Here is a 20,097-nt window from a genome sequence, read left to right as displayed (position 1 = left end):
ACACCATGACACAACGTGTCATTATGTGATGTGTATGTGTGTACGAGAGAGCGCGCGCGAGCGATCAGCGCCCTGATATAACTGCCTTTAGGACCCAGCTCTCTATCTGTCTATTTCTTTGTACTTATCCCCCCTTTCTTTCTTTCAGGAGAAAAAAATAAATAGTGAGCAGTATGATATTCAGTAAAGAAGATCTGAGATCACGGCGCGTCGGTGCGTTAGTTAGAGTGAGAGAGACGCGGTTGAGGATCAGAGACCCTCAGTGATGCTCATATGCATCTGATTTTATAGTGAATTATTATGGGAATGAATTAATGCTCGTTCCCGATCCACGTGCGTGCTCTTGAATAACACTCGTGATCCGGTTTCATCGGCTGGGAATAAACTTTCACATTCCGGTTGTTATTTATCAGCCTTTATCCATAAGGACAAAGCGGATCTGGTGGATCACAGGTGGGTGTCCTCTCTATAAAGTAGGCTACAGCACCGTTGTGGATATTGTGTTTCTGGCCATGTGTGTAAATGATACTCAGCCATATGTTGCCATTTAAGTGGAAATCATCATCACAGCGCGAGCTGTGGTCACTTGGTCATGGTTTTCTCATCTTACGATTTGAAATGTTAGTAAGGGATATTGATATTCATATCATGAATTGTTACACGCTGTAAATATTAATGAAATGTCTGGGATCCATCATCTAAGATCAGCAGGTGGATCGCACGGAACCGTGTGCGCTAATGGACCAACTTAACCCGTCATAGTGTGTGATGGCAGTATTTTACTAAAACAAACCTCAGTTTCTTCACCTGATTTGAGGAATTGTCTTCTTCTATACAGGTTTGGGTGGCAGAAATATGAGGGAGAGGTTCGCGTTTCATCTTCTCATCTTCGTGTTGACGCTGTTTTGGCACACCAGGTAGGACTGACAGTCTTGACTTCGCTTTTTAAATGAGCTTGAGAATGCAATACATCAAAATAATTGCTATAACCTTAATTTGAAGATACTGGGATTGACTGGAAACCTCTTGTCTCCGTGCGTAACTGGAGACTTTTACGCGCACGACTCCGGTGGTCACCAAAAGAAATCGCTCTGCTGACAAAGACTGACAAAGACTGGCTTAATGTTTATTTGAATAGGAATAATTAATGCAAGTTTAATTTAATGCAAATTAGCTTAGATTTTTTTTGTTTGTTTGTTTTTTTTGCGAAGCTTCGTGAAATAATTGGTTTTTGTTCAAAATCAGTGAAGAATCCTCTAGGTGGTGTAGAACAGCGTGGAACCATGCGGAGCGCTTTCTCATTTAGGGGAGGTACTACAGGTGCAAATGCTGTTTTTTTTTTTTAACTAAAAGCTAAAACATGTACGCATTCAAGCGTTCACACTTCTAATTATGCATAATCCTATTAAATATTAAACATCTTATTAAACGTATTTACATATTACACCAAAGGTCATACAGAAAATATCACTTTATCATCCTATTTTTGTAATCGCGATCTTGGTGGTTTGTAATTGCCACATATGTGTGTGTGTGTGTGTGTGTGTGTGTGTGTGTGCGTGTGCGTGTGCGTGTGTGTGAACATGTTTTTGTCTTGTAGTGGGAAAAATAGTATTTTGCAATAAAAAAGCTTTATTTCAGAATATTTAATAATACATTTAATTTGTGAATGACACTTAAAGGAGACATATTATGCCCCTTTTTACAATATGTAATATAAGTCTATGGTGTCCCCAGAATCAGCGTATCTTCCGTCCAATCGTTTTTTAATTTAATATTGATATCTGAAAAATGAAAAAACGCACATTTTTCGTTTTTCATTTGTTCAAACAAAACAGAAAAATCAAGAATTTGGCTTCATTTTTCGTTTTTATGTTCAGGGATAGAAAACGAATAAGCAACTTGAATATTCAATCTCTACATGTGGGCGGGAATGAAACGCCCCTCTCAGCTGATTGGTCAACCAAACATTACAACATAATAATAGTCCTAAAAAACATAATAAGAGTCCTCCTCTTCTATGGATTCTTAAAGTGTTTATTTTTACTACATTTTATCTCTTTCTCTTCATCAAACAGCCAGATTAACGAATGGCTTGACACAAACCGTATCGAGGCAGAGTCATCCTAGACAGAGCTTTCTTTTGTGTAGGCATAAATTATGCAACCTACCAATGAAATATTAGTTTATCTCATAAATATTAATTTACTTCGCACCTGCACTCACAACTACCTACTAGTCTGCATCTTTGGCACACCACCTGAATTATTATAGCTAACCACCTATTAAAATCTGTGTGGCAAAGCTGCACGATGCACTGCAGCGTGGGAAGAATGTATTGTAGACAAGTGCAGACCACTATAATTTATGTGAACACAGGTAGTTTTGGACAATAAAATGAGTTTATTTAATTAATATTGAGTATTGGCCAGCTAACTGATGGCATACAAAATTGTTATTTTCTCTGCCAACTAAACCAAAGTCACAGAACCGTCGTGTGACTGACTCGCAGTAGAGTGGTGTATCATTCCTAAATGAATCTTTGAAAAACCCATTATTATAGACAGCAATACAATTACCAATTATTATAGACAGCCGCTTGATTTTATTCCTAAATAAATGAATGAAGCATTTTGTACGAATTGATTGAATAAAAGGCTCCTTTATTAACACAATGACTCACCGCCACTTAGTGGCGATATTACTTTCATAATTCAAGTATAATTTCATTTTATTCATATTTCTGTATTAAAATGTTGTATAAAACATTAATTTCATTTCATTATACATTTGTAATTGCTGTGTAAATGCACGTACAGCTGTCTGATCAGCATTAAACTGTAAATACATCTAAAAGCATCTTCAGACGCAGGTTCTATATAACTGAATACTGGTGGTAACAGCCTATTGTCATATTATTCAAATTTATTTGATGTAAGAATTTAACATTAAAGATGACATACAAAAGGTAAAAGGTAAAAAAATAAAAATAAATAAATAAATAAAAAACTGAAAATCAGTTGCCCCTTATGGGAAAATTAATTTCTGACACTGATGACACTGGCTTATTGTTTGAAGTGTTATTTCAGGGTTTGGATATGTTATAACTCAAACGAGTTCACTTTCAAATCATGACGTCAAATTCACATTTCACTAAATTCAATCTGAGGAACAAATAGTCACATGCCAGTGGGATAACAACATATGATTTTCTTAATTTGTAGAAAGAGCTCTATGAATACAACTCAAAAAAGAAAAATAATAGATGTGCTGTGAAGGTAAATTACACAAAGTCATTTCTTTTCATATCTGTCATATTATTTAAGTTCCTCCTTTGTCTAAAACGCAGCATATTGTCTAAAACAAAAGTTATGACTGTATGTTCACATAAATTGATAGTGGTCTGCGCTTCACTACAATACATTCTGTGCGTTGCGCAGTTTTGCCACACAGATTTTAATAGGTGGTTAGCTATAATAAAACAGGCGGTGTGCTTAAGGGCCAAAAGGCTCTGCCTCTGTATGGTTTGTGTCAAGCCATTCATTAATTTGGCTGTTTGATGAAGAGAAAGAGATAAAATGTAGTAGAAATAAACATGTTTAGAATCAATAGAAGCGGAGGACTATTATTGTTTCTTTTTCTTTTTTCTTTTTTTTCTTGTAAGACTATTATTATGTTGTGATGTTTGGTTGACTAATCAGCGGAGAGGGGCGTTTCATTCCTGCCCACATGTAGAGATCAAATATTCAAGTTGTTTATTCATTTTCTATCCCTGAACGTAAAAATGAAAAATAAAGCCGGATTCTTGATTTTTCGTTTTGTTTGAACAATTGAAAAACTAAATATGTTCCGTTTTTCATTTTTCAGATTTCAACATTAAATTAAAAAACAATTGTACGGAAGATACCCTGATTCCCCAGAATGTGTCTGTGAAATTTCAGCTCAAAATACTCCACAGATCATTTATTATATCATTTTGAAAATGCCTATTTTGAGTGGAAGCAGAAACACGCTGTTTTTCGGGCCTGTCTCTTTAAATGCAAATGAGCTGCTGCTCCCCGCCCCCTTTTCCAGAATAGAGCTGTGCCATTACAGCTCGTACCTGCTAAAAACATCTGCTTTGGTTCTGATTATCATGTTTATCGTACTGAAATCATACGTTTCAAACCATATGAGTTTAAACTTCTGATATACTGTTTTTTGCCACGTCACCAAGGAAGCGAAATCAGACGCGCTCGTTTTCTCAGATGCTTGCAGAAAAAGGCTTACCAAAACAAAGTTACTGGGTTAATCTTTTTCACGTTTCCTTGGTTGGTAGATGCACCGGGGACCTGATTATAGCACTTAAAAGCTGGAAAAGTCAGATTTACATGATATGTCACCTTTAATAAACTATTCATGAATTTCTAAACCCTCATTTCAAAGGGCTTTTCATAATAATGAAAAATGCAATTTCAAATTAAGGGTTTCTAACTATTATACAATATGAAATGCAGTGCTATGGTTCATTTTGAGCAAGAAAATGGCTTACAGATACTATGTATTCCTAATGTATCGGGCGAAGGTGACACAAAATAATTGAAATTAATATGTTTATATATTCTAATGGCTATCATTCCGTGTGTTTTTAGACAGTTTGTTAATTGCAAAGTATTGTCCGAAGTGAAAATTGTAAAATCCAACCAAAGTGGTTGTTTACACCTATAGTACCTTACTTTAAGTGCATAACAGCAATGTGCATCTGTGTGTTTTGGAACGCCCAGTGAGTGTTTTGGTTGAAATGTTTCTTTTTTTTTTTGATTCTGATAAAACAATAATTAAGAGGTTCAACCTTGATTTTGTTGCAACCCCATGATTAAATAGTGACCACATGGATTATAATTACTCTGACTGCTCTGTAACTCAGCTCAGGTTCACTGCCAATTTAGTTTTAACTTAATAAGATGGCCTGTTTTCTTTTTATTTATATTAAATAATTGACTTAGACCCTCTCCTGGGAGTGAACATGGTCACACCAAGCCTTACCAATCAATAAACCAATATCATATAAATCTAGATAATGCTTGCGATAAGCAACCCCATCCTCCAGTTTGTGTCATAAAGTCGATTCATGAAATATGCTTTACTGGTTTCCACAAGCAGTGAATTCACTCTGAATAACTGGAATCGGGGCGGGATCAGATAAACCTCCCGCTAATCTGGGTCACACATGGATGCACCCCGAGAAAGGAGTGCTAGGGGGAGGTTTGTCCTCCAACTGTTGAGGAACCGTAAAAACAGAGTGCTTTCTATAACTCTAAATGGGTCGATACTATTCCTTCAGGTTCCTTTATGCTCACCCAGATGGTAACAGTATGACCGGCTTCAAAGATGCATAATTATCTATAAAATACTCTCAATTTATGTGAGGCTTATGTAGGAATTAGCTACAAATTTGCTCTATAATGAGGTATTACCTCATGGCAGAGCGCAGAATTATGCATATGCTGATTTGCCAGCTGAACTACTTTGGAGCGATTTGGACGGAAATCACGTTCAGAAGAACTTGCCCAGTCATGTCCATTTATAATCTATGGCTTTGCTCCAAAACCTAGTGAGCTGCCTCACTGCTGCCTACATAGACAGCTGCCTTGCACTGCAGCATCCTAACTGACTGATTTGGAAGGCAACAACTCACGAGTCATGGCTGATTCCAATAGAGTCTGATGTTAGCATGTTTCTAAACTAAAGATGAGATATACTATAAAGTACATACTGGATTAAATAGATTTTTTAAACATTTTATTGATACTTACTGTAAATCTGTATTTTCTGTCGCTGTTTAGATGTAGTAAAGATATCCGGGTCATGTTTGCATTTCTTCTGTCGCTGGCCATAATTCTAACCTTGAAATCAGGATTAGTAATAAAATAATGTCTTAAGAATCATTCATACGCATGGCATTTGCCTGGAAATTGAGCAAATAGTTGAAATCTTGCTCAGAGGAAGATGGCAAGCATGTCTTTGTGGCAGTTTTCTGGTGATTATGGGATAATACAAGACTTCTTCACCCTTCATATGGTTGTTGAAAGCAAAAATGATACAAAATTCATTATGTTTTGTAAGGAAATGTGACATGCTTGAGCAAAACAGGCACTATTTTTAGAATCAGCACCCCAAAATTTGTAACAAACAAGTATTGGATATTATTCACCAAATGCAGATGCAGAGCAGTCTAATTGATATATTCTTTACTTTGTTATTTAGCTTGATGCATTTATGCATGCAGTTTGACCAAAAATATAGTCTTAGAAATTAGCTTTGGAAGAAAATGCACCTAGGATGCCTCAAAAGGTTTTCTCAATAGTCCGCACATAGGCTTTGAAACAGAGCGAGTTAAAAGGGTTTAACAGTCAGCTAGCAAACAGATCAAGTTGACGTTCATAATGCATGCATGATTGCTTATGCTAATTAAGCCAATTATGCTTAAGTATGTTAATTATATTCCTGAGCAGCTTTTCACATAAACTTTACTGTAAGTGGAACAGAGTGAAAGACCGCTCTAATCACATCACAGCAGTGCTGTGGAGTTAGCAGCAATAACATTTTCAGAAAGGAGGTACTTTTCCAAAAAGTAGCAATGTAGTCTGACAAAACGCTTGCTGTTTTCACGTTTCATTGTATTCTGCACAAGCAAACTAAGGCAGTAATCAAAGCACACTCCTTGAATAGTTCTGTCTCCCTCAAGAATTGAGAAAATCCTGTTTGTTTGTTTAAAATTATTTTATTTGTAAAACAAATATTTTGAAAAATGCTTTTGATTCAGCTGTTAATGAATTGGTTAAAAGTGATCACTTACAAAAGAAATTAAATTGCCTGCATGTCATTCATTCATTCATTCATTTTATTAATTTATATTATTTTATTTTGTAAATTACATATTCTATTCAATTCTGTTGTTTAGAATTATGCTTTTGGATTCAATGTTCTATAACAAAGTGGTTAAAAACCATTACTTATAAAAGTTATTACATTTTCTCCATGTTGTATGTATGTATGTATGTATTTAAATAAATAATGTTGTCTATCATTATGATTATGATTCTTGTTTCATCATGCAGTGTTTCAAAAATCATTACTATCAATTAGTTAAGCATTATGCCTTTCATTCAGTGTTTTATTAGCTGTGTTTAGTGTAAATTAATTGAGATCCTCATGGTTTTTATGTCAGAAAATACTTCCTAATTAATTTTCTAAATGATGAAATCAGATTATTATCTAAAACATGTAAAAACTTTATTGTAGTTATTGTATTAATTGTAGTAATTATAACTTAACTCTAGTAGTTTTTACTAACCTGTATTGCAGCTTACTACTTTTTAAAAAGACTAGTTTGGCTGTAGTGCTGTCTTCAAAGCAGCTTTCTGACAGCTAAAATTAGTCTCAAAGTTAAAAAGATTTCAAATTTCATTGGAATCCAGTGCAATAATTCTCTGAACGTCTTAAATGAGAGCTGTAACTTGCAGCATATGAATATGAAAAGACGTCAAAAACATTGTGAATATCAGTAATTCCTCATTTGACTCGGTCTGTAGTTTCTCCACCCTCATTTTTGAAGTCTCTGAAGTCTTTCCCATGCTGTTCATGAGACTGTTAAGTTCACACACACACACTTGACTTTGTTGTGTAGGTCAGTGTCCGCAGATGCCACAACAGATGCCTTCAAAAATAACATCACCCTGTTCACACGCATCCTGGACCGGCTGCTGGACGGCTACGACAACCGGCTGAGACCCGGACTGGGAGGTGAGTTAGTAGTGTCTGAAATAAATGGGTTGCTTTTAATATCCAGTTAAAGAAAAATGATGCCACAATGAGAGCAGATATGAAGCATCTGCTCTTCTCCAGAATCGAGTTTATCTTTCCTCAAGCATCACTACATCCATAGCGTAATGGATTTGAACACAGCCCTGAGAATTAATCTTCAGTGCATTTATCTATAGCGGTTTTATCAGTGTGGTTTGTGTCTGATGTTATGATGATGAAGGCAGGAACACATTATAGTGCTTATGGTGACAACAGAAGTACATTAGCCCAGATTAAAGAGAGATTCTGAGTACCTGTTTTTATTGATTTGTGTGGTCATGTACACAGTGCTATTATAAAGCAGCTCTCTATTGACTGGCATAAAAGAAGGCATTTTTCAAATGTTTTGTCACTACTTAAGTGTCACTGACATTTTTCCATTAGCGGATTAGTTTAGCTAACAAAGGCCGTAACGATATGCAGGATTTCACTGAACCTTATGGATTTGTCTGCCGCTGTCATTCATCCCTTAATAGGTGTAGAAGGACTGTGAGCTCACAGCACTATCATAGAAAAGAAAATCACAAATGAAAATCTCTTTAATGTCTCCTAGAATTAAATGGTGACTTTCGCTGAACTTTTTCTTTTTCCTGAGAAAAAGACTCCTTTAATCTCACTTTTGTCTACTCTGGGGTTTTAGAAGAGATTACAACATCTCAAACTACATTCGGTCTGCAATCAAAAGTCAGATCTCATGGACTCAGACGGTTCTCATCAAATTCTTCCAAGACCAAATGATCTGAGCTACTTTTTACCTCCTTGAACAGATCAGTTTACTAATAGTAGTAATAGTAATTCTGATTCATCTCAGTAGCTTTGTTCATTTGAATAATTTGAATCATTTGATTAATTTGAATTGTTTGATTCACTTGAATAGTTTCATTCATTTGAAACTCTGATTCATTTGATTCAGTTCACAAAAAAACATTCATTAAACTAATAAAACCAGAAATTTGTGCATCGCATTTTGAACCCCATTTACTTCTCAGCGCTAATTGAGAGAGATGAGACAAATCGCTAGACCTGCAAATGTAAAAAAAAAAAATATGGAAACATGTAAATATCTTCTGTAGCTTCTGAAGGACAGTGCTAAATAATAATAATAAAAAAAGATATTTAAACAAAATAAGAAAATAAATTTCATCAGTGAACGTTTGAAGCTTTTGTAATAGTTGCGTAAGAGTCTCTCAGTTGTTGTCAGTGTGAAAAGATGGATCTCAAAATCATACCGTCACTGCAGTAAAGAGTTCAAATATGTAAAAGATGCTGAAAAATCAAAGAATTTGCGGGACCTGGAGGATTTTTCTGAAGAACAGCAGGTTTAACTGTTCAGCACAAATATATGCGTATATTAAGTGTCATCCAAGTGGATGCTGCACACTGGTGGTGGTTGAGGAGAGACCCCCCCCACATGATTGTAAAGCGCTTTGGGTGTACAACAATACACAATAAAGCGCTATATAAATTCATTAATTTATTCATTCATTCATATACATCAGGGTCATTTCCTCCGAGGAGGCAAGGGAGGCAGTGCCTCCTCCAAAAATTGGATGAGAAAAGAGTTTGTAGTACAAAAATAAAACAATGTAAATATTACAAAATGTATCATTAAAAACTGTATAAATCACTAATTTTTCTAAAGTAACACTGTCCAACAGCGACACCAGCAGGTAAAGTTACAGTGGGGGTCTCCACTGAGCCCATTGAGTTTTAACAGACCCCCTAAAGCGTGCGGTAAGTTTGGTGGGGGGTAACTGAGAATGAATGGAGAAAAGTCACGTGAGAGGAACCAATGCCTCCATCACGATATGATTGGATATGACTGGTTATGTTCGGCTGTGATTGGTTCATGCGATAAATCCCACCTCTTGTGTTCATGCGCATTCCGCGTTTGCAAATCAGTCTGAATGAACAATATAATGGTGTTAATGGGAAGACTAATTTTAAAAAGTAAGTAAACAACTCACACACTTAGATATAATCACTTTGTTACATCAAAATAAGACTTGAGATGGTCTGAAAATATGATCTCTGGGAGTTTTTATTGAGTAATCAGCTTGGTGAAATTTAAGCTAAATGTGTCTGTGACCAATATATTGAGCTTTGATGACTAATAATTGGAAAAATTCTAAAATATTTAAAAGTTAACTATTAAAAAGAAAAGCTTAACATAAGTTCACAAATAAAATATTATATAAATTGTTACTGCCTTGAGTTGTTAATTTGGAATAAATGTAAAATGCTTAAAAACACTAACTTGATGAGATTCATACTTGGCTTTAATAAATAGAATATTGATTACATTGTTAATGTAAAAATATAAAATATAATTGTAAGTAATGTTTATGTAACCAAGAAAATGTGACTGGGACATGAATTTACATGAAATTCATGAATTTACATTTTATTTAAACAGAAAAAAAAAAAGTACTTTGCCTCATTTCAGAACACCACTGATATACAAACACGGGTTGGACAAAATCATATGAATACCTATTTTTTGTAGGCTAAAAAAAATGGTTAACTTTTATTTGCCTTTTTGCTATATTCTTTTGGTTCTGTATCAGTGTAGTATAAGTTGTGTTCAGCAGCTTTTAGTACAAGCGGTCGGTGAAATGGTGACTTGTCAGACTTCCAAAAAAGCCCATTTAGCAGGAGTCTGTAACCTTATTTTTTGGTGTTTTAAGAACAACAGTCTTTACGATTATGACTGCATGCACAAAGCATGGCAAGACTTGACAGTGAAGAAGAAAAGTGAGCAAACGCTGAATGTTAGGGACCATCAAACACTAAGAAGGATTGTGTCCAAACAACACTGCAGCAAAGTGACAGCAAACCTTTTTCAAATACTGACCATAGAGAACTTCACTAAGCCAACATCCATAAAAGAGCTGCATGCTAACAATTTCAATCAGAGACACCAATGCTAAAATGTGACAAATATGGTGGCGTGACAGCTGGACAGTCCTTCCTCCAACAATTTGTTTTCTATTTGAATATATAGTAATTTAAATTTAATTACAGGAAATATACCTCAATGAAATTGATACCGAAATGAAACATAGCTGCAGAAAGGCAATAAATTGCATGAGCTTGGAAAACATCTGAGCAAAAAACATTCTTCTAGGCAGGTAAGGGCCTTCACGGTTTCATGTTTAGAGCTCAAAGGAAAGGAGGTTCAAGCTGGTCTTAGCATAAACAACCAGCTGGTATAAAACTTACCTACCGTTGACACTTTGGTGATAATACGAGAGCTTGAAAAGACAAAGCAGAATTAATAACTAATACTATTTCAGCCGTTCAAGGTGTATATTTTCAGGAGAGAGGAGAGCTGAATCTTTTTATCTCTTCACATCCTTTGAACAGTTTTTAACGGCACAGCTGAATGAGCTGTTTGCACTCGACACGTGTTGAATCTCAATTCTCTTCCGGTCCTCTCAGTTGCTCTCTCTCGGCTCAGTTTTAACCCATGACCTTTGACCTCAGGTCCGGTCAGACCGGCTCATTAATCCTGAGGTCAAGGGCTGGGTCTGGGTTGTTTGTTCATGTTAACCGAGTGAGCCGTCTTGCGTCATTGGTGTGATGACACTCGATGCTAGAGGTCATTAATTCATGCTCAAAGATTTGTTTGTAGATTTCTACCAGCATCCTGTCAACATTTCATCAAAAAATCAATAATCGCATCAATGACTTTTTCACAAGAATTAATGTAACTAGTCACATGTTTTGCAAACCTCAGGGTTCCTCAGGCATGTGTATATGTTGGTACCATCTGTCTCCACCGGAGTGCTCTTGGAGTAATAGGGGTGTTTGATTTGTTTGTTTTTGAGTCGGTTCATGTCAGTAATTAAGTTGAACAGATTTTGTAAATTAGTCTAAATGATTCATAAGTAAATTGGAATGATTTTATGATTCATCTGAGAAAAAAAAACACTTTCAATTGGTTAACTAACATTAACTAACAGTGAACAATACATTTGATACAGTATTTATTAATATTTTTTACGTTACATAATAAAAATATATGAATTTAGTTCATGTTAGCTCTGGGGTTAGTTAAAACTAAAACCATTAAAAAACATTTTTGTCACTTCAAATAAAAACAAATTGAAATAAGTTGAAATATTTTTTTTTAAAAGTTAATTTATTTTTTTAGCTAGTTGCCATGGTGACATTTCTCATTTTCATTTAGTTTAATTTGATGTACTAAACTAACTAAAACTGAAACTGAAATAAAATCAAATATAAATTATACAGACATATTTTAAAAAATATATATTTTGTCAAATAAAAATGACAAAAAACACTACAAAATTACTAAAATGTTCACTAAAATGTCATTGAAAACAGAAAAAAATAAAAACAAATTAAAAATATTAATAATTCTTATAGTAGTTTAACTAAATGTTAACTAAAATAATAAAAAAAAAACATTTCTGTCATTTTAAATAAAATAAACATTAAATAAAACTTATTTCAGCTATTTGCCATGAATACAAATTATACAGAGATATCTAAAAAAATATATAGAATATTTTTTATATCTAAATATAACAATTTTATATAATTAATTTATATAATAATTTACATAATATTAATTTGTTATAATATTGTTAATTTGTATAATATAACTTACTATAACTTAAATCATATTAATAATATATCATATATATATATAACTCATAGTATCTAAATGATACTAAAATAACACTGGTTATTAAATATCTCATCTTTTAAATCACCTGCTTTTTGTGTCTTGTATGCATAACGGTTAATCCGGTGAATCATGTGTTTGTTTATGTAAAAGCTTTTTTGTCATCCTCTGTCACGCCCATCCGTTCACAGCACCAGACCCAGGGGAAAACAGCCTGAGCGGTCGATATACTCATCATTCCTGAGGCCAGACTCCCACAAACCCCCTGTTCCTCAATCCAATACGGCAGTCAGTCAATCTCAGGATGGCCGAATGTGTCAGTAAATCTGAATGTCTTGTTATACCGTTAATGTTTATGGCTGATTAACTTTTGCAAGCGAATCAAAGAGCATCTCTCATAGTATAGGGGAGTTTAACACTGTTGGAATGAGGATATAATGACCTAATAAATGGAACATTTAGAAGAATCATAAACCAGACTTGGATAATCATTTCGTCCTCAAGAGGCTATTGATTTAGTTCAAGGTGAATTCATGGTGTTGTAATTGCCGTTGCAAGTGTTTTCTTACATTGGAGAGGTTGAATCGAAATTGTTTGCTCTTTCTGATTTGAGGTTGATGAAGATTGAAAAGCAGTTGGTAGCATGTGATAGAGAGCATCACAAAATGAATCAGTCTGAATCATTCACTGTGATCTGGCTAGTTAACAAACGCAATTTAAGCTTTGTTCAAAAACCTAGTGAGCTGTCAGTGTTGCCAGGGTTTAATTTTTTCCACACATTTGGGCTATTTTGAAAATGTTGTCGCAAGAAAATTTACAGATCCACATCACAAACTAGAGGTTACATGAGTTACACCCACATCAGCAATTTTAAGGCTGGTTAATTGAGCCACTGTAGATTAATTGTACATTGATGCTTGTGTTAAACAAAACGAGTGAATGTGGAGAGAAGAAGAGTGAAGCAAGAAGAAAAGAGTATGTAGGCTATAAATAATGGTCTTGACTCAGATCAGAAAATATCAGAGATGATTTTAATTTATTGTGTGAAAAGATTTTCTACAAGAATTGGGGAAGTGGAAGGATTAGGGCCAAGGCATTTTAGTGCAAAAACTAGCCTCTAGACTTTTATGGATAGCAATGTCGGTGTGTCACGTTGTGACAGTGTTTTCTATATTTATATCTCACATTTTAAGCAGGTTATCATAAAAAAAATGCTTTAACAAAAACATCTTCCCAAATTTTCGAAATCTGTTGTCAACAAAAGAGAAGCTTTACATTTTCTCTGCAGTTATAACATTTCTTTACTGATTAGATTTTTGTGTGTTAAATAATAATGATTATTATTCTTATTATTAAATACTATTTTTACATTTGAATAATAATATTAATAAAATTGAAATAATATCTTGATTATGACTTATTTTTATTATTCTTATTATTAAATACTCTTTTTTATTTTACAGTTTAATAGTATTACTGCAACAGTAATGTATTACTTTATTGATTATATTTTTTAAATAATAATAATAATCTTGATTATTCTTTTTGTATTACTAATAATGTTGTATAATCATAATGAATCTACGAAAAACAGGTTTGTTTGTGTGTGTGTGTGTGTGTGTGTGTGTGTGTGTGTGCTTATACACAGCTGTGAGGTGACGACTATGTAGAACGTTCCAAACCATTCAGTCAAGTTCCCTTTCAATTAGAACGCAGTCTTAAAATGCCAGTGTGTATTTAGATAGTAATTAAACAGCAAGGCAGTTCACAAGGCTTTGGAAGAGCTTTGGTCTCACAGGATGAATGGAAACCTGAAGGAAGAAAAGAAAGAGGTCAAGTCAAACAGAGAGGGCATTCCCTCAGACATTACGCATCGCTCTGCTGCATATGTGAATAATGTCATGTATATAAGAGCACTTCTTTATAAACCTCCCCCAGTCTCATTTCAGACAGTCTCATTTCAGATTTCAGTCTCTCAACCCTTCCCCCGTCCCTCTGAGACCCGGCCGAGCCACTTTACATTCACTCAGAAACACAGACCGCTAACAACACAACCGTCTAACCCCGCAGAATAATGGCACCTGATGCACAATAGCTGCGGTTTATAAAAGCTACTTAAAACAGTAGTTTTTTTATGCCTTCCCAGCAATCTTTCATTTCTGTCAGAGATGAATGTCAATTCAGTGGAATTTCTCTATTTATTTTTTTTTATTATTCATTTTTATCCTCGTTGGGATGGTGCCCAGACGGTTATGTGGCATTGAGTAATGAGGGCAATTGTAGAGAGTGAGGCAGCCATTGTTTTTAAGATGAGTAGTCTTAATTATTAGTGCCATTACTAGACTTGCATTATCCTTACTGTTGCTTATAGTTTTATTTTATTTAAACTGCTTATTTAGGTTTCTAAGAAAAAAAAATTGACTTACAATTTTAACCTAGCAAATGGACAAAGAACATCTCATAGACTTACACTGAAGGAGGAACCCAGGACCAGAATATCTTTAGAGATTTGTGGGTGAACACTTTTGAGTCAGTAAAGAACATTGTGCTGCAGGATTTGTGGGAAAAAAAAATATTGAATCGTGATTCTTCTGATAAAAATTGCGATTGTGACTCTTTTATGAGAGAGCTATAATAAAAATGAAAGAGTGATATTATTATTATTATTATTATTATTATTATTATTATTAAATGAAATATAAAGAAAATAAGAAAAATATATAAATATATACTTGTCACGCCCATGGATGGTTTTGTGTTTGTTTTTCCTCCCCCACATGCTCCATGTCCTAGTTTTCCCCCATGTTTGAGTATGCCCTTATTTGGTCTTTCCTGTTCCTGTTCACATTATGTTCATTTGATTCCAGCTGTGTCCCATTTATTCCCCATTTAGTTCAGGTATTTAAGCCCTGTGTTTTCCTGAGTCCTGCGTCCAGTCTTATACGTCAACCCTATGTCCTACGTGTGTGTTCCTTCATGTAAGTCTTTATTTTGGATTAATAAAGATTGTTCATTGTGTTATTCCCCATCGTCTCCGCGCTCCTCTTTCCTGCACAGTAGGCAGACCGTGACAGAAGACTGGACCTAAGAAACAGTAAGCGGCGCCCTTTCTCCCCGTGTTTTTGTTTCCGTTTTTAGAAAGTGTTTTGTTTTCCATTCCCCGTTTCGAAATGGAAACCGCCACAAGATTTGCCACCCTACATCTTCACAGAGATCTTCCGTTTATAGAATTCACCCGGGAATGATCCAACGCTCGCCATGATGACGGCGTTGGATGATGCCACCCTTAATTCGTTGTTCTGGCCAGTTACCATCGCCCCCTGGGCTGAGCTGGAGGGAAGGTATCCTCCGTTATCTGGAGAGTGTCCGGCCCCGATTCAGAACCAGCTCGGCGTCAAGCCCATTGTCCACTCAGCTGTCAAGCCCAGCCGCTGTACTCTCAAGCCCGCCGGCCAATTCCCTCCCAAGCCCTCAGCTGACAGCAGCCCGGTCCTTAACCCCAAACCAGAGAAGGAGTATGCGGAGAAAAAGACTGTTAGCTCGAGCCCCTGAGTCCACTCCAGTGTCAGCTCCAGCCCCTGAGTCCGCTCCAGTGTCGGCTCCAGCCCCTGAGTCCGCTCCAGTGTTGGCTCCAGCCCCTAGGTCTGCTCCAGAAAGGGCTTCAGTTCCCACGTCCAGCCCAAAGAGGGCTCCAGTCCCCAAGTCAAGCCCAGAGAAAGACTCTGTTCCCAAATTAAGCCTAGAGAGGGTTCCTGCTCCCAAGCCAAGCCCAGAGAGGGCTCCTGTTCCCATGTCCAGCCCAGAGAGGGCCCCTGTTCCCAAGTTAAGCCCAGAGAGGGCTCCTGTACCCATGTCCGGCCCAGAGAGGGCTCTGGTTCCCGAGTTAAGCCCAGAGAGGGCTCCTGTTCCCACTTCCGGCCCAGAGCGGACTCTAGTCCCCACGTCCGGCCCACAGAGGGCCGCTGTTCCCACGTCTGACCCAGGGAGGGCCACAGTTCCCGAGTCAAGCCCAGGGAGGGCCGCTGTTCCCACACCAGGCCCACGGAGGGACTCAGAACCTGAAATTTCCCCCTAGGAATTTTTTGGGGGGGCTATAGGGCTCCGGCCGTAGAGGCCGGGCAGAGTGCCGAGGCCAAGGCCACGGAGGCTGCTCCTCCATGGGCCCCTGAGTTCCCTGCTCCACCATGGCTCCCTAGTCAGCCTGCTCCTCCATGGCCCCCTGAGCTCTCTGCTCTGCCATGGCTCCCTAGTCTGCCTGCTCTGCCATGGCTTCCTGAACTGCCTGATCCGGCATGGGTCCCGGAATGGGTACCGCCCTGGAGGCTGTCCATCCCATGTAAGCCTGTCCCTAGAGGCCTCCAGAGCGCCTGCCCCCCTCCCCGGTGGAATTGTTACGGCGCGGGACACGCCTTCCGGGAGGGGGGAGTAATGTCACGCCCATGGACGGTTTTGTGTTTGTTTTTCCTCCCCCACGTGCTCCATGTCCTAGTTTTCCCCATGTTTGATTATGCCCTTATTTGGTCTTTCCTGTTCCTGCTCCCATTATATTAATTTGATTCGAGCTGTGTCCCATTTATTCCCCATTTAGTTCAGGTATTTTAGCCCTGTGTTTTCCTGAGTCCTGCGTCCAGTCTTATACGTCAACCCTATGTCCTACATGTGTGTTCCTTCGTGTAAGTCTTTATTTTGGATTAATAAAGATTGTTCATTGTGTTATTCCCCATCGTTTTCCATTCCCCGTTTCGAAATGGAAACCGACACAAGATTTCCCACCCTACGTATTCACAGAGATCTTCCGTTTATAGAATTCACCCGGGAATGATCCAACGCTCGCCATGATGACGGCGTTGGATGATGCCACCCTTAATTCGTTGTTCTGGCCAGTTACCATCGCCCCCTGGGCTGAGCTGGAGGGAAGGTATCCTCCGTTATCTGGAGAGTGTCCGGCCCCGATTCAGAACCAGCTCGGCGTCAAGCCCATTGTCCACTCAGCTGTCAAGCCCAGCCGCTGTACTCTCAAGCCCGCCGGCCAATTCCCTCCCAAGCCCTCAGCTGACAGCAGCCCGGTCCTTAACCCCAAACCAGAGAAGGAGTATGCGGAGAAAAAGACTGTTAGCTCGAGCCCCTGAGTCCACTCCAGTGTCAGCTCCAGCCCCTGAGTCCGCTCCAGTGTCGGCTCCAGCCCCTGAGTCCGCTCCAGTGTCGGCCCTGAGTCCTGAGTCCACTCCAGTGTCAGCTCCAGCCCCTGAGTCCGCTCCAGTGTCGGCTCCAGCCCCGCTCCAGTGTAGCCCCTAGGTCTGCTCCAGAAAGGGCTCCAGTTCCCACGTCCAGCCCAAAGAGGGCTCCAGTCCCCAAGTCAAGCCCAGAGAAAGACTCTGTTCCCAAATTAAGCCTAGAGAGGGTTCCTGCTCCCAAGCCAAGCCCAGAGAGGGCTCCTGTTCCCATGTCCAGCCCAGAGAGGGCCCCTGTTCCCAAGTTAAGCCCAGAGAGGGCTCCTGTACCCATGTCCGGCCCAGAGAGGGCTCTGGTTCCCGAGTTAAGCCCAGAGAGGGCTCCTGTTCCCACTTCCGGCCCAGAGCGGACTCTAGTCCCCACGTCCGGCCCACAGAGGGCCGCTGTTCCCACGTCTGACCCAGGGAGGGCCACAGTTCCCGAGTCAAGCCCAGGGAGGGCCGCTGTTCCCACACCAGGCCCACGGAGGGACTCAGAACCTGAAATTTCCCCCTAGGAATTTTTTGGGGGGGCTATAGGGCTCCGGCCGTAGAGGCCGGGCAGAGTGCCGAGGCCAAGGCCACGGAGGCTGCTCCTCCATGGGCCCCTGAGTTCCCTGCTCCACCATGGCTCCCTAGTCAGCCTGCTCCTCCATGGCCCCCTGAGCTCTCTGCTCTGCCATGGCTCCCTAGTCTGCCTGCTCTGCCATGGCTTCCTGAACTGCCTGATCCGGCATGGGTCCCGGAATGGGTACCGCCCTGGAGGCTGTCCATCCCATGTAAGCCTGTCCCTAGAGGCCTCCAGAGCGCCTGCCCCCCTCCCCGGTGGAATTGTTACGGCGCGGGACACGCCTTCCGGGAGGGGGGAGTAATGTCACGCCCATGGACGGTTTTGTGTTTGTTTTTCCTCCCCCACGTGCTCCATGTCCTAGTTTTCCCCATGTTTGATTATGCCCTTATTTGGTCTTTCCTGTTCCTGCTCCCATTATATTAATTTGATTCGAGCTGTGTCCCATTTATTCCCCATTTAGTTCAGGTATTTTAGCCCTGTGTTTTCCTGAGTCCTGCGTCCAGTCTTATACGTCAACCCTATGTCCTACATGTGTGTTCCTTCGTGTAAGTCTTTATTTTGGATTAATAAAGATTGTTCATTGTGTTATTCCCCATCGTCTCCGTGCTCCTCTTTCCTGCACAGTAGGCAGACCATGACAATACTATTGTAATACCATTTTACTGCAAAATTAAAATGTATTTTATGTATAAATATTAATATTTATTAATATTATTAACTATAAGTATAAAATAATAGTAATAATCATTTTATTTTACGTGTCTTCTTAATTTCAGTTTCAAACCATTGAGCTTTTGTTTTGGTGGGAAAAAAGTGCAAGGAGCCCTTTAAAGCTTTTGTTGGCAACAAGTTTAAAATGTTTTAATTTCAAATCTGATTAAAAGGTGATATGTTGAGACACTGAAAGCATCAGATAATGAGCTACTTGTGTGTAAAAGAACATGCAATCGCAGTCTTTCTGATTTGATATGTGGATAAGCCATAATGAATTTCGATTTTACTTTAATTAATTGTTCAGCCCTATAGCAACCATCTAAAAATCGCATAGCAATGGACTAGAAACCACTCTCAACACTTTAGCAACTGCATAGCAACACCACTGCAACTAGACGAAAACATCTAGTTTTGAATGAAACTTCAATGTTTTTCTATGTCTTTTTATACTTTTCCAGCAGTCCATTGATTCTGTGCAGAAACGACATGCAAAATCTAGCCAGAGATGAATATCAATGGATTTTTTTTCCCCCTTTTCTATGCTCGTTGGGTTGGCGCCCAGACGAGCGCGTGACATTGTATAATTAAGGCAATTTTTGAGACGTGACAGAGACAGACAGAAAGAGAGAGTGACATTGTTTTTAAGATGAGCAGTCTTAATTTCTTCTTGTTTGTTTGATTGCTGTTGTTGTTGGTTGATTACTCAGTATTTTTATCAGCTTGGCGTTTGTGAAACAGGAGAATAAGTGAATAAAAACCCACAGAAAAGACATCAAAGCATCCTGGTATCTCCGAGCATTTCTCCTCCTGCTCAGCGCTGAATAAACCACCCCTACATTAGACAGCTATTAATACAACACACCAGCCTCTCCAAGCTCAGAATACACTCGCCATTTTAAGCACTAAAGAAGCACTGAAGACTCCCGGGCTCTGCTTTGAACTTATGAGCTCATTTATGAGAATCTATCATCCATTCTGATATTTATCTGCATATGGGACAAAGTGCTGCTCTGCATTTGTTTGCATTGAAACTCCTTTTTGTGTGTGTGTGTGTGTGTGTGTGTGTGTGTGTGTGTGTGTGTGTGTGTGTGTGTATCTTTATT

At 38.5% G+C, this 20,097-nt stretch overlaps 1 protein-coding gene across 1 annotated transcript in view; it reads left to right on the top strand.

Annotated features, from left to right (window-relative positions):
• Positions 1-222: 222 nt before the first annotated feature.
• The window catches only part of LOC107688015 (gamma-aminobutyric acid receptor subunit alpha-2-like), a 27,392-nt gene continuing 7,517 nt past the window's right edge, over positions 223-20,097 (top strand). Inside the window, exons 1-3 of the mRNA XM_016485558.1 lie at positions 223-453; positions 839-917; positions 7,670-7,785. Coding sequence (XP_016341044.1) covers positions 856-917; positions 7,670-7,785 — 178 coding nt within the window. The 5' untranslated portion in view covers positions 223-453; positions 839-855. The remainder of the gene's footprint in view (positions 454-838; positions 918-7,669; positions 7,786-20,097) is intronic.

This window comes from Sinocyclocheilus anshuiensis, unplaced genomic scaffold, assembly GCF_001515605.1.
Source record: "Sinocyclocheilus anshuiensis isolate Anshui unplaced genomic scaffold, SAMN03320099.WGS_v1.1 scaffold189, whole genome shotgun sequence".
In the NCBI taxonomy this organism is placed as follows: domain Eukaryota; kingdom Metazoa; phylum Chordata; class Actinopteri; order Cypriniformes; family Cyprinidae; genus Sinocyclocheilus; species Sinocyclocheilus anshuiensis.
The sequence above is the reverse complement of the archived record's forward strand: the minus strand, read 5'-3'. Positions and strand labels throughout refer to the sequence as shown.